At 26.9% G+C, this 14,529-nt stretch overlaps 1 protein-coding gene across 1 annotated transcript; it reads left to right on the top strand.

Annotated features, from left to right (window-relative positions):
• Positions 1 to 2,576: 2,576 nt before the first annotated feature.
• Positions 2,577 to 11,223, top strand: LOC132934898 (calpain-B-like). The gene is made up of 14 exons (XM_061001305.1): positions 2,577 to 2,872; positions 3,038 to 3,110; positions 3,297 to 3,414; positions 3,489 to 3,623; positions 5,375 to 5,555; positions 5,642 to 5,799; positions 5,899 to 6,152; positions 6,267 to 6,430; positions 6,532 to 6,752; positions 6,820 to 6,862; positions 6,937 to 7,075; positions 9,174 to 9,301; positions 9,383 to 9,578; positions 9,931 to 11,223. Exons 1-14 carry the CDS (start codon positions 2,684 to 2,686, stop codon positions 10,014 to 10,016), a joined length of 2,085 nt encoding a protein of 694 aa, XP_060857288.1. The 5' UTR covers positions 2,577 to 2,683; the 3' UTR covers positions 10,017 to 11,223.
• The last annotated feature ends 3,306 nt before the right edge of the window (positions 11,224 to 14,529 follow it).

Here is a 14,529-nt window from a genome sequence, read left to right as displayed (position 1 = left end):
ACGATAATCGGCTGCTGATGCTCAAACGATGTTCTAAATTTTGACACAGGTAAACAGACGATGCACAAATTATATACGGCCGTCATTTTGCTGTACAGTAGGTTAAAAGTGAGTCACTGTAATGGATGGTGTTAAATTTGAATTTATTGATATAAAGTCATAGTACACGACCCTGAGCGAAGACGGTTTTTTGACAGAGCGGACAAATTTTTTAGCTCAAAAAGAGTAAATATATTTTTAAAATTTGTGGTGTATAAAAATTGCTAATTTAAATATTCAGTGAAAATATCATGTATCTATGGCTATTTTTTTAGATTTACACCAAAAACTGGCTTTACGTAAAAATCTTCGTTTTTCCTTCATTTTTTTTTTGTTTTTGCCGACGCTATTGAAAACTACTGTGCATTTTTTAATACATAGAATAACATAGGTCTATTATCATGTACTCATGTAGGTACTTATGTCAATATCACGTATCATCTGAATACATACACATATTATGTAACATCGTTTTTAAAATAATTGAGTTACGATTAAGATGGAAATTAATTCACATTATTCACATTAACATTATTATTACATTTACTGTATCAATTATCTATATACTAAATAGTAAATATTAATGCCTAATACCGCTCACTCGCTGATCGCAACATCTCGAAAATTATTACAAAACATACCTACGAACTTGGAATTTGTAATAGTGGTTCCTCTAATGATGTAGATGTGCAAGTGCAATAAGAAAGGAATTCCGAAATTAAAGAGGTGTTCAAACATAAGGATTATGAGATTTCACGATTGAAATCTAATTTTTTTTTTGTATTAATGGTTGCCATTATACACTTTTGCCTAACTTTGTTTTAATTTGAAGGCACTCATAATAGAGCTCATTCACGTTTCCAGTGTCATGTTACCTCGCTGTGCTGTGTAGGTAGAGGAAAACGGTTCGTTTTTTTTTTTTATTCATTGTATATCATAATATATACGGCCTCACGTGTGCCTTATTTACAGGCAATTGTCGTACACCAAAAGTTCTATAACGTAATCAAACATAAAATAATATGTATAATGTGTCGAGTAATCTTGATATATCCTTAACTAAAATATTACGGTTAAAACAATTTTTTTTTTGAAAAATATTCAAACTTTCCATACATAAACAATTCACATTTTTTGATTTCATACTTTGATCTATATAATACATTTGGCTTAAAAAATATTATATCAAGAAATGTTAAATACTGATTTTTACATAGGTACCTACAAAAATAACACTGGATATGCGATGGCACTGACGATGACTGACTTGCTAGGCACTATGACACGGCCCTCGATTTAACACTTTATAATAAACGTAAATTATGAGTAATGTTGAGAGGGGCACGCAGGGTACAGGTATTTCAAATCAAATATTTAAAATGTTTATACTAAACTCCTCTTCACCCGGTCAACGCCGAGTAATTCAGCTTAACATATTATTTTAATGAAATCGATCTAGCAATACCAAAGTTTTGCCAGAGTGGCTAGTAAAATATAAAAATTCTTTCTTTATTAATATATTCCCATGTTTATGGACAAAATAGTGAGATTTTGACAAACGTTGTCGCATTTAAGTACTGACGTAGGTACAATCATGGGAGGACGGAAATACCAGGTAATTGGCAATTTAATTTTACTTTGACACACAATTATTTAGATAATTGTGATATGTGATTATATATTATATTATTATTCTAATCAGCTACTTTGTACATAGTGGTTGTTGAGTTTGCTAGTTGTTAGTGGATGAAATAATTTATATTTGATATCTTTACTGATCTATAATATTTACGTTTAGTGTTTATTTTATGAATTAACATCACCTCTTATACATTATATTATAATTAAACTAATCTACTTAAAAATATACTGGTTGTACTTAACAACAAAAAGACCAGAAAAATGAAAAACCAATACTATATAGTTACTTAATGGTTATACTATTATGACGGAATTATGGAAGTAACAATCTAATTAATATTATACCTACATGGCTACATACTGCTTATTGGTTTTAACTAGGTATATCTAAGTAGATAGTTAATCATATAATTGTGTCTAGTACACGAATTTTGAAATTTTAAAACTGTAATAGGTACGTCGTACGTGCTGCAATATAATTTCAAGATTTATAGATACACGAATATTGATAATATTGTAATTTTATATTATTTATACTTGAAATTTAAACTAGCCTACTTTAACTAGGTTAATTATAATAGCAATCCTGAGTATCCAATTGCTTGTATTGATTTATAATTTCATATTGCAATTTTAATGATATTAAATTTAATTTAATATTTCCAACGAATTGACAATATTATTATCTTAGGCATATATATAAGTAGATAGAATTAATGTATATAGTTTACATTTTATTATTATAATTGTTCATCTAAGAAATATCGTGACCTTTAAATTCAAACCAAATTATATAATAATAATTAAAAATACAATTATGAATAATTATGATCTATTTTGTATTTTAGATAGATAAAATAGGTACCTATAGTCAGATTGTATATAAGTATTTGGTACAGTGGTACACGCTCGTGTATATTATTAGTAAAACAATCTAGTTTAGGTATATCAAATGATACTTACTGTGCATTTGGTCATAAAATACATTTAATTCCGCAATAAAATGTTAAATATTGGCGAACGGGGTCCAGGTGTTCGACAGAGACCCGCTGGAGTTGTTCAAAACTTTCATGAGCTCCGAGAACAATGTTTATTACAAAAAAAACCATTCACAGATCCAGAATTTGATACATACGATTTAACTCTATTTTATGATGTCCCAAAAGATGGGTTTGAGTGGCGAAGACCAAACGTGAGCATATACGTATTAAATTTATTAAAATTGTAACATAATTTATACTTAATCAAACTATATTATGGGCCCCGACACAAGCATCCTCAATGAGGCAAATTATTCTTTGAAATAAACACATAATAATAATAATAATAATATTAATATTATGAATTGAATTCTTAGGAAATTACAGACGATCCCAAATTTTTCGTGGAAGGGGCTTCTAGATTTGATGTAAGGCAAGGACAATATTTAGGTAAATAATAAAGGAATAGTTAATTTTTAAAACTGTTTGTGAGTATTGGTTTTGATACGAAACATTTTAAATCCATTTACTTTTCATTAGTATACTATTAATGTATTAAAGTATTAAAAGTTTATAAATAAATATTATATCTATTCTATAACTAATATTAACATTTTTCTTTCTTTATTCTGGAAGGTGACTGTTGGTTATTAGCTGCCATAGCAAATATGACTTTGAACAAAAAAGTATTTTCTAAAGTAGTGCCAAATGATCAAGAATTTGATAATAAATACGCTGGTATATTCCACTTTAAGTAAATATAATATATTAAGCCGCAATATATATGTGTAAATGGTTTTTAAAAATATTTGTGGTTTCTGGTTTTAGATTTTGGCAATATGGCAAATGGGTTGACGTGGTTGTCGACGATCGTTTACCGACTAATAGGGGAAAATTATTATTTGTTCAATCATCAACCAAAAATGAATTCTGGAGTGCTCTGTTGGAGAAAGCTTATGCAAAGTAAACAGTTGGCATAATTTATTTAAAACACCTATAAATCACCTAACCATATTAATATCATAAAGTATAATGTTTTATGCCAAAACTAAGTCAGTTTAAAGTGTAAAATAAAAAAAATTAATAATCATTATCATTTCGTGGTATACTGGTATAAATAGGCAATATAGGCAATATAGGCAATAGCATAAAATTAATCTACTTAAGAAAATGTCAGACATACTAATATACGTAAAAGTTTCAAATCCTTGAATAATATTTTTGAATATCAACAAAATAATATGTAAAATCGTTATTTGTCGATTTTATATCGAATTTTTTCAACATTTCGACTTCAAGAGTTCATACGCTTATATATAAAAATATATTGTGCCTATAGTCTATATGTATGTTTAATATTTATGAATTGGTATAAGAACACATTCCTAGATAGATATTTTATTACATTTTCAAACATTTTGATCCTCCCTAACATTATTTTATATACATTTAAAAAAAATTTAATTGCCTTAAAATATCTTAAAATTAGTCCAGACATTTTGAAAATTGTATTGTCTATTGAAAATGATGATTTAATACTTAAGTAATAGCGGAATGCTTCAAGCTTTTACGATAAATATTTTGTTAATAATTACAAAATTAGAAAAAACCATAAAAATATTGAAACTTGATACTAAATTTAAATTTTTTATTTCCTGTAAATAACCCTACTAAGAATCTTGTATAAAATGTTATGAATTTTATACTACAAAATAATTTGTCAACAATTGTTCGTAGTTTTTAATAACTTAATAATTCGAATATAAAATTCTTGTATTTTTTTTGTTTGACTACAAAGGTCATTGGCCGCGGTTTGTGTATTACATGAAACTAATATAAAAGTTCCAGTATATAGGTAATAAGGTAAATACATAAGGTACTGTAGAAGACTTAAAAACTAGATAAAATGTACATTTTGTTCTTTTTTAAAATAGTTTTATATAAATTAGTATCCTTGATAAAATTTAGTGTGTTGTAGGTATTTAGAGTTTTGTTACTGAGGCATGCTTTGAATTTTTATAATATAACGATAATTGTGACAGTAACTTTAGATGGATCCCCCACTATGACCTTTTTTTCAATGCTTAAGATCTGATAACCATAGATTATATTTTTAATAATCATATAGTAATTGTTAAAAAATCAGCCATATCCCCCCTCTCTTGACAAAATCATTTGAAGGCCACTGGTGGTTAAGCGACAACCGTTGCACGACTAAGTGTTTTATTCTACGATTGTTTTATACTTATATCAATAAAAGTGGTTCTGACCGAAAATTGTGTCCAAGTTGTATTTAAAGCTTTTATGGTGAATAACACTTTTGAAAGAAAGACACTTTAGTACCATAACTTTCTCTTCCATTACTCGTTAAACATCCTCCCCTTCAAACATCCAGTACTCGTTATCGTGGACAAAAGTTTGAGGGGAAAGTGACCTTAGAGTTTTAGAGTGTAAATCCTGTTGGACTGTTGTGACGTATACGACAACCATGCCTAGTAAACGCTAATATACCTATAAATTGTTGGTGAAAATTTAAAGACTTAAGTTATTTTTTATATAATTTGATTTTTTCAAAAACTGAGTTCGCCATATTTGTTTTTGTTTGTCACGATTAAATACTAATTATTCGAAAAGTACTGATTATTTTTAATTCTGATTTCCCAAAAGTATGTAGATAATATAATTTGCTACCATAAATTATTGTACATGAATAGAATTCACGGTTCGTACGAAGCTTTGGACGGAGGTTTCTTAGACGTGGCTATGCGAGATTTCACTGGAGGAATTTCAGAAAAGTATGGATTAGATAGAGTACCAGCTAATTTGTTCACGATTATGCTAAATTCTTTTCAACGACAATCGCTCATGTGTGCTGGAATATCCCGTCAGAAATTGGTTAGATATTCAATTTCATACAAAATAGAGTATTTTCTCATATTATATAGACATCGTAAACTGTATAAAATGTATTAATGTTATAGCCTGATCCAGAAAAAAAAGGGTTGCTAAAAGGTCATGCATATAGTATTACCAGGATAACTTATATACCTTTACCAACGAGTAATAATATTATACCTCTCATTAGACTTCGAAATCCTTGGGGCAATGAAAGCGAATGGAACGGCCGTTGGAGTGACAAGTAAGCTTTTTATTATAATGTAACGGATAAACGTCTTACTTCATGTTGTAGGTATATAAACGTGCCGTTTAAATGAATTAAATAAAAAAAAATTTTTAGATCAGAGGAGTGGTTAAATATACCTCAACAATTAAAACAATCAATAGGTCTTATAAAAGTAGACGATGGAGAGTTTTGGATGCCATTCGAAGATTTTGTCAAATATTTCTCTAAATTGAACATTTGTCATTTGGCTCCTGGCCTCCTAGACAGGGAAACACATGGGACGGACGGTGAAAAAAAAAGGGATTTAAGTATATTAGAAGGTGCATGGGTTAGAGGCGCAACAGGTGGTGGATATAATACATTTCAAGGTAGAATTATTTAGTATAGTATAATCAATAATCATTGTCTATTATAATATTATGTAATTATATACTAAATATTATGAATAATGATATATATACTTATATGATGTTATTATTTAGAAACGTTTCCAAGTAATCCTCAGTACTGTATAACATTAGTAGATCCCGACGATAATGGAAATAAGAATATGTGTTCTGTAATTATTGCATTAATGCTCAAGGACACGCGTTGCCAAAAAAAACAGAAAGATAAGTCATTGTCATTTGGATTTTATGTTTATAATGTAAGTAGGATCTAGTTATTACAATTTTTTTTAATATATTAATAATAATACAAGTTGTACAGTATTATTTGTTACGATGCTCACTCCATTTTATCGTTTAGCTCAACACTTCAAAGTCTGTGCCGAAACCATTGGACACACATTTTTTTGAAAATAACGATCCTTTAGATAAAGTCCATTGTTCTGAGTTCAAACCAAGAGAGGTCTGTAAGAGATTGATTGTACCTCCTGGCAAATATTGTATTATACCTTACACTTCTAATCAGAATGAACAAGGTGCGTTTTTACTCAGAGTGTTTTCAGAAAAAAAAAATAACTTGGCGTAAGTGATAGAAGAAACTGAATAAAAAAAAAATAATTTGGTTTTATATTAAATTACATTTTTATAGGGAGTTCGATAATGAAGTAGGAATGGTTGAAATCGATGATAAGGTAAGAAATAAAATGTTTGAGTGAAATATAAACAATAATCATGTTATTTTATACAAATTATAAATTATTTTTAGATCAAAGAATTGGCAATCAAGACTAATAAAAGTGGCAATTCCAATGAAAAATTAAAAAAATATTTCCTTAAAGTATCTGGGAGCGACAAAGAGGTCGATTGGATGGATCTTAAAAATATTTTGGATTTTGCTATGAAAGGTAATTTGTTAGCTATGTCATATTTTAATATTTATTACCTAACTATAAATTATAGTGTTTTTATGTGGGTGCTTATAATGTAACGGGGGGGGGGGGGGGGGCTGACATACTTAGATAATTCAGCGACGGTTTTCAGAGCCCTATGAATTATATTTTAACCGTTACTCGAGAGTTTCAGGATAGATAGATCAAATATTAAGTTCTAGTTGATATGTTTTTATTATTACACATTAGGTAGTCATTATACTTATTGAATACAAAAGACTTACTAACAGTTTGGTTATCCGGAGTTCTTTAGAGGCGGGTGGCTGTACTAGTCCCGGAACTAACGAACTTAACATTGTGTCTCTTTTATATGCTAACAATTGTTTGTGTATATATTGTATACTACATTACTACGTATATAAACCTTCTTCCTTATTATTATTATTATTCATTTTTATACTCATTATTTCAATCTTTTTGAAAATATTTTTTTACTTGGTTTCAAGTTGTTAAAAAACAACGTTTTTATTAGAAAACCATATTTTTAAATAATTTTTATCCTTATATTTTTTTAAGTCTCTTACTTTTTTGAATAACAACAGAGTTTTAATTTCATATTCCAATACAAAATATTTTTCTAAGTATTTTGATACTTATATAAAATTTGAATTTTATAACTTATAAGTATTTAAAGTTTAGACAAGCGGAGTAGTGACAAACATTTTGCGAGGTAACCCGGTACCACTTCACTCCCGACCGTCAAAACTCATAAACTACTCGCCCTAAATTCAGTTTTTATGAATCTTAATACTTGTGAGAGCTTTGATTTGTCTCTTAATATAAGCAAAACCGAATAAATGGTTATTTAAAAAAAAAAAAAAACAAATTATAAAAGAACACCTATTTATTAGGGACAGCAAATAGAAAAAGTTCAAAAGTATAGCTATCTGGGTTAATTAAAACTGGGAACATTTGATGGAGATTAAATGAAGGATTGAGATAGCAGAAGTGCATTTGTAAAAATGTTTAAGATATTTAAATGTCATGATTTTTTAGTTGCCACTAAGATCCGACTACTAAGTAGTTATATATATATCTTATATTTATTACATAGACCCGAAACATGGACATTAACTGAAATAGTAAGTAAGAGAATTGAGGCATTGGAAATGTGATTGTATCGTCGAATCTTAAATATTTCATTGATAAATCGTATATCTAACCGGAACGCACTTTAAAGAATATAAAAGAAAAATTAACTACTAATGACTATAAAAACATTGGAATTAGAATATATGGGTCACATAATGAGGAATAATCAAATATTATATAGATTGCTGCAACTTATAATTCAAGGAAAAATGGAAGGTAAGAAGTTAGAACAGTTTCGGAAGACGAAGAACATCGTGGTTGAAAAATCTCTACGACTGGTTTGGTGCAACAACAAATTAATTATTTTCTTCATCGTTAGAAAGAGACACAATATTCAATATGATTTCCAATATCCAAAACCGATAGGAACTTAAAGAAGAAGAAGTTATATAGTGTTATCAAAATAGAAATGAGATCTTAACAATTTTTTACTAAATATTATATGAATCTATATATGAATACTTATAAGAAAATTAAATAACAGCCTCCACTAAGCACTTGGTCCAGATCCAAACAACAATGAAAAAAATTCTTAAATATTTTAAATCAACCAATTGATATAACCTTATATAATGCTGTACTAAAAATATAAAACATGTAAACCTTTTCTTTTTTCTGTAAGCCAATAATCTTTGCTGTTGTGGCTTTTTTCAAATAAAAAAAAAAGAAAAGAAAATTAAAGATTTATTTAATTAAATCATAAATAATTGTATAATAACTATTGAATTTACTCATTTTATTATATTATTAAAATAAATACTTCAAATAAATTACTAAACGATTACTCTATCTGATTACCTTCATCACCTATTACCTATACCTATTCATTATTCAGCATGCATTTCTTTCACATATTTTAACCATACAAATAATTAGATACTTATATCATCTTCGTGAATGTATATATTGATTATTTTATTAGATTAAACACCTTGTTAATAAGAAAATATAATATTTATAGATACTGGCCACACAAAATTTTCAAACGATGTGTGCCGTTGCTTGATTACTATGATGGATTGGGATAGATCAGGTAAACTTGGTTTTAAAGAATTCCAAAGACTATGGATGGCCATTAGACAGTGGCAGGTGAGTAATTATATAGAGCTATACATTTTTAATGCTATTCATTAAGTTTTCAAAAATATATAATTTATTGTTTTGTTTAAGGTTGTTTTTAAAATGTACGATAAAAAGAACAAAGGTTATATCAAAGGATTCGAACTAAGACCAGCATTAAGTTCGGTTGGTTATAACATCAAAACACGTACCATAAACACTATGTGTCATCGGTATGCAAATAAAAAAGGATATATAATGTTCGATGATTTCATCATGTGTGCTATAAGACTTAAAACCACGATAGGTTGGTGACAATTTTGTTTACAAACAATCATATAAGCATAGACCCCGAGTTGTGTATATTGTGTAATTAAGGGACCGACAGTTGGTCCTGATTTAAGGGGAAATATGTATCGCTCCACTCAGAATCTAAAAAATATCTAAAAAAAAGACATTAAGAAACAGCCATATAAACATTTTTGGTGAAGTATTAAAATGAAAAATGTGGAAAAATCGATCTTAAGTATGGAAAAATCAATGAATTTTAATCATTGCTTACATTCCCTTTAAAATACATTTAGATTTTAAACTTAAGTTAAAATAACTATGGTTTTTTTTTTATATTTATTTAATAATTGATTCATTTTTATTTATAGATATATTTAAAGAACGTGCCTCTGAAAATAAAAATGTTGCCTCATTTACATTGGAAGAATGGGTTGAAAAAACATTTTACTCGTAAATTTAATTATAAATTGAGTTTTATTTTTACGATGATTATAATTTTTTTTTAACAATACTGTTTACCAAATCTATGCTACAACTTAAAAGTTTAGTTGGGCGTTTATCATACAATTTAGTTTATATATATTTAAGTAAAACATATAGATGTTATTATATTAATGGATTTTTATTTTGGTAGTTGATACTTGAAATCTATAATTTTTGAACGTTTATTGAAAACATTTACCTATATATAATTAATACATATTTAGAAAGTTTTATTTCTATTTTAAAAACAAATATTATCAGTACTTACTCTAACAAAAGATAACTCGTTTATTTACTAATCTAATATCGTTAAACTTATTTTTTATATGTTTACAGTTTAAAAATAATAAGTAACATAATATTTGTAATATTTAATTAATACATAATATATTTTAATATAAACACTTGCATTTTGATTATGTTTTGTTGTCTAAGGTTAATAATAGGTCGATTCACTCTAATTTTTAAACTAACGGAGTTAAACGCGTTCTCCTAAACGTAGATTTGTTATGTTACGCACTTGTAAAACGGTGACAACACAAGGGGGGAGGGGGTATGGCGTCCTCTTAAGTTATATAATTTTTTATTCGTACCTACTAAAATCTCGTTTTTATAAATCTCGTTTTTAAGCAATTATTTGCAGTTACCATTATAGCCTTAATATATACAGCTCCAAAACACAACTATTTTGTTTCTACGCTGTCAAACTTAATACTTACCTAATTCAATTATTATTTCTAAGAAAAATATTAATAGCTTATTTTAATTTGATCAAAAAAATATTTATGTTATTAATAATATAAAAATATTTGTATGGTTTTGCATTGTAGGTCGCACACTCTAACTGAGAATGTCCGGTAGTTGCACTGTAACCTAAATTGGAAGGTAGATCGCGTACTATAATATCGAAGTTTTCATTTTTGTTCAACGAGATATTTTATTGTTTAAAAATACATTCTTATGGACCTACATAACAATATTTTTAAATTTTGTAAATGTTTAAAACTATTGGGAATTGACGATTAAAAATAATTAGTATAGCGTTTTGGATATAGAACAGAAATAATTATTAAGAAATGTTCAAAATACTGAAGTACATATACTGAAATTTGACATAAATTAAAATTAGATATATAGGATAATACTGATGAAATAAATGTACAGCATAAAAAATATAATATAACTACCTACCTTGTTGATTGTTTTACATAATCTAAATAATACTTATATATTATATACTACTATCTAATAAAATATCAGTGAATTATTTATGTATATTTTATAGTCTTGTGTCATTTATATAAAGACATGTACCGTAAGATGCTTAATCTTAGATTCTGAGTGGAGCATTTGCTACAAAAAACAACCCTTAAAAAAACATACCTACATTATTGTAACTAACACATTCATCGCTTCGCTCAGATTCTAAAATGAAACATTTGAGTATCACGGAAAAAACTAAACAGTTATTTGTACTATAAAAATAGTAGGATTAACTGCACATTATAATTGCTATAGGCATAGGTATAAGATTAATCAGATTTACTAAAATATTATAGTCAAGTTATTATAGTTATTTGAACTGAAAAATGCTATTTTAACTATATTTTTTAGTTAATTCAAACATTAAAAACTGCATTAACTATAAAATATAGTAAACCTAACCATAACTAATAACTATATTTATATAGTAATAATAAGTAAATCATTTTAATTATTTTAATTATTAAACAGTTATATTTACTATAATTTGTTTAACTATAATATTATAGTAATTTTTTTTCCGTGTAATTATTTATAGTTGTCCTATTTTTCAATTAATGTTTGAATTTATTTTTGTTATCTGAATTACGAATTGATTTGATAATAATGCATAATTTATTTATTTATATATTTATTTATTTGAAATACAAGCCCGAGGGCAATCAGCACAGAATAATTAAATACTTATACTAGTTTGACAAAAAATACAAAAAATATACAATGATAAAACGTCATAGCATTAAATGCAATAATATTAAGTTAATATGTTAGCACTCTGGTTTTATCATTTAGTATACAATTTATTATTAAATAGAAAAAATAGTTAGAAAGAAAATATATTAATTTGTAACACTTTTTGAGAGGAATGAAAAATATCAAATTTGTTTTGTAAGTTATTACAGGAGACTAGTGCTCTGTTAATAGGAGAGGAAAACCGTATAGTGTTTTGTGACTAGAAATGTGAAAGGTTGGCCGGCTTCTAGAATTAAATGTGGGAACTGATATATTAATTAGGTTGAGCAAAAACTGTATTTTATTGTGCCATGTAAAATTTTGTAAATAAATATGACATCAAAATATAAACGTCTTGAACTTTGAGAGTATTGAGAGTTGATATTTACCAGTCTTCTAAGAGGTTCATAGAAATGTTCAGTTATTATGTGGTTGTTAGGAATTGTTAAAGATTTTTAGTAGTACCTATCATACTAATTAGTAATTAGGTACAGTAAGCTCTCGTTACGTCAAAACTCAAGGCACACTTAATATAAAAAATCAAGATATTGAATTTTATTGTAACTGTATTATTATTTCAAGGGGATTTCATTGTGTTTGACATAATGAACAATTCGAGATATCGACGTACCTAGGACATAATAAGAATCTACAGTACTACAGTAGTATCTTAAGTACATTAATATAATATTTTAAATACTTGATTTATTATGTTTGTAAATATAGTTGTATTATAATATACATTTTTTTGATAGATATTGTAATAATTAATTAATAATTATTCATCTAATCATCTTCATTGGAAACAATTGGATACAAGATATAATGTATATAATATGGAGATTTTCAAATATAAATGTTTGACAGTTAGGTCTCAAAATTGACGTCGACGAGGATAATGGGACATATTTCATACTTGATACAGCAGGTGGTCTTAATTTAATGTCTATTGACGTATTTTCATTTTTATTCAGAAGTATATATAATATATCTCTAATAGTTTTAATTTTTTGTGAAGCAACGTTTTTAACGAGTATGTATTTTAATTTATTTTTTATTATAACTCCGTATTCTCTCCTTGAACTTCATTTAATTTGTTTGCTTCATTTTTCACTATCGCAGGGTTTTTCAATTATTGTTAGATTTGAAGTTTCTAATTTTTTTATTACTTTAACCAAGAAACAAAAATTTACCGAAATATATCCTAAATTCAGGTAATTGTTTTGCATAATATTAGTAGCTTTTGTAATAGCGATTGCAGTATCTAAATCAAGATTTTAAATCACTTCTTTATTTTTTTCGTAACTGTTGGAATAGTATTCGACTTCTATTACCAAGTACCCCGCCGAGTATGATTGGCTCAGGTAGAAGTCATAAAGTAGGATATAATTCCTTACATTTTAATACTATACCAGGCGCTCTTAGAAATACTTTTTTACAGTCGCGAAAAATGAATTGACTAAGGGAAACTATACTCTAACAGTTAGAGTTAGACCTAACAGTCTAACTGTTTCAGCTACACGGTGAATTCCATATGCTACAAATGTTTAATGTAACATTTTCGGATAAAATATTGTTGAAATTATTCCAGCTTTAAGACTATACAGAGCAGCATCCGTTAAAGAAAACGTTTTCGTACTTTGCACTTTGTGGCCATAGCAAATAGCCATTGTATCATTAAAAAATCTTACGAATTGTTTGATGATTGCACTTGATTTAACTACCTATACAGGGTAATTCATTAAGCGTAAAACACTCATTATCTCAATAAGTATTAATGTTTTTGAAAATAGAATTTTACATGGTTTAAGTCGTTTACAAAACAACGTTTTTATAAAAAAATTATATTTTTAAATATTTTTTATTCTTATAATTTTTTATTTTATTACTTTTTTGAATGACAGCATAGAGTTTTGATTTCATAATTCAAAGCAGAATATTTTTTTAAGTATTTTGATTCATAAAAATCAAATTTAGGGTGAGTAGTTTATGACTCATAAATTATGAGTTATAAGTATTTAAAGTTTAGATCGGCGGAGTGGAGTGGTATGGGGTTACCTCGCAAAATGTTTGTCCATTACTTTCTTATAACTCATAAACTAAATTCGATTTTTATGTATCAAAATACTTGGAAAAATATTTTGCTTTGAAAAATGAAATTAAAACTATGTTGTCATTCAAAAAAATAAAAAACTTAAAAAATATTAAAAAAATAATTTTTTAGTAAAAAGGTTGTTTTTTAACAACTTGAAACTATGTAAAAAATATTTTCAAAAACATTAATACATTTTGAGATAGTGAGTGTTTTACGCTTAATTAATCACCCCGTATATATCCAATGTCATCAAAATTTGAAATATAAATACTTATTAAAAAAAAAATTTATTAAAATATTATGTTCCAAGCTTTTTTGCTTGTTTTTTTACAAACAAAAATGTTTATATGCATAAATAGATAAAAAAATCAAATGTCAAAATGTATTAAAACTT

The sequence above is a fragment of the Metopolophium dirhodum genome, chromosome 1 (genome assembly GCF_019925205.1).
Source record: "Metopolophium dirhodum isolate CAU chromosome 1, ASM1992520v1, whole genome shotgun sequence".
NCBI classification, from domain to species: domain Eukaryota; kingdom Metazoa; phylum Arthropoda; class Insecta; order Hemiptera; family Aphididae; genus Metopolophium; species Metopolophium dirhodum.
This window is presented reverse-complemented; position numbering and strand designations above follow the sequence as displayed.

What these genes read in the sequence shown, in the direction of transcription:
- LOC132934898 (XM_061001305.1), top strand. Translation starts at nt 2,684, where the DNA reads ATGTTAAATATTGGCGAACGGGGTCCAGGTGTTCGACAGAGACCCGCT. An exon ending in TGGATATAATACATTTCAAG is followed by an intron (nt 6,153 to 6,266) that starts GTAGAATTATTT and finishes GTTATTATTTAG; the next exon opens with AAACGTTTCCAAGTAATCCT. An exon ending in TTTGGATTTTGCTATGAAAG is followed by an intron (nt 7,076 to 9,173) that starts GTAATTTGTTAG and finishes TAATATTTATAG; the next exon opens with ATACTGGCCACACAAAATTT.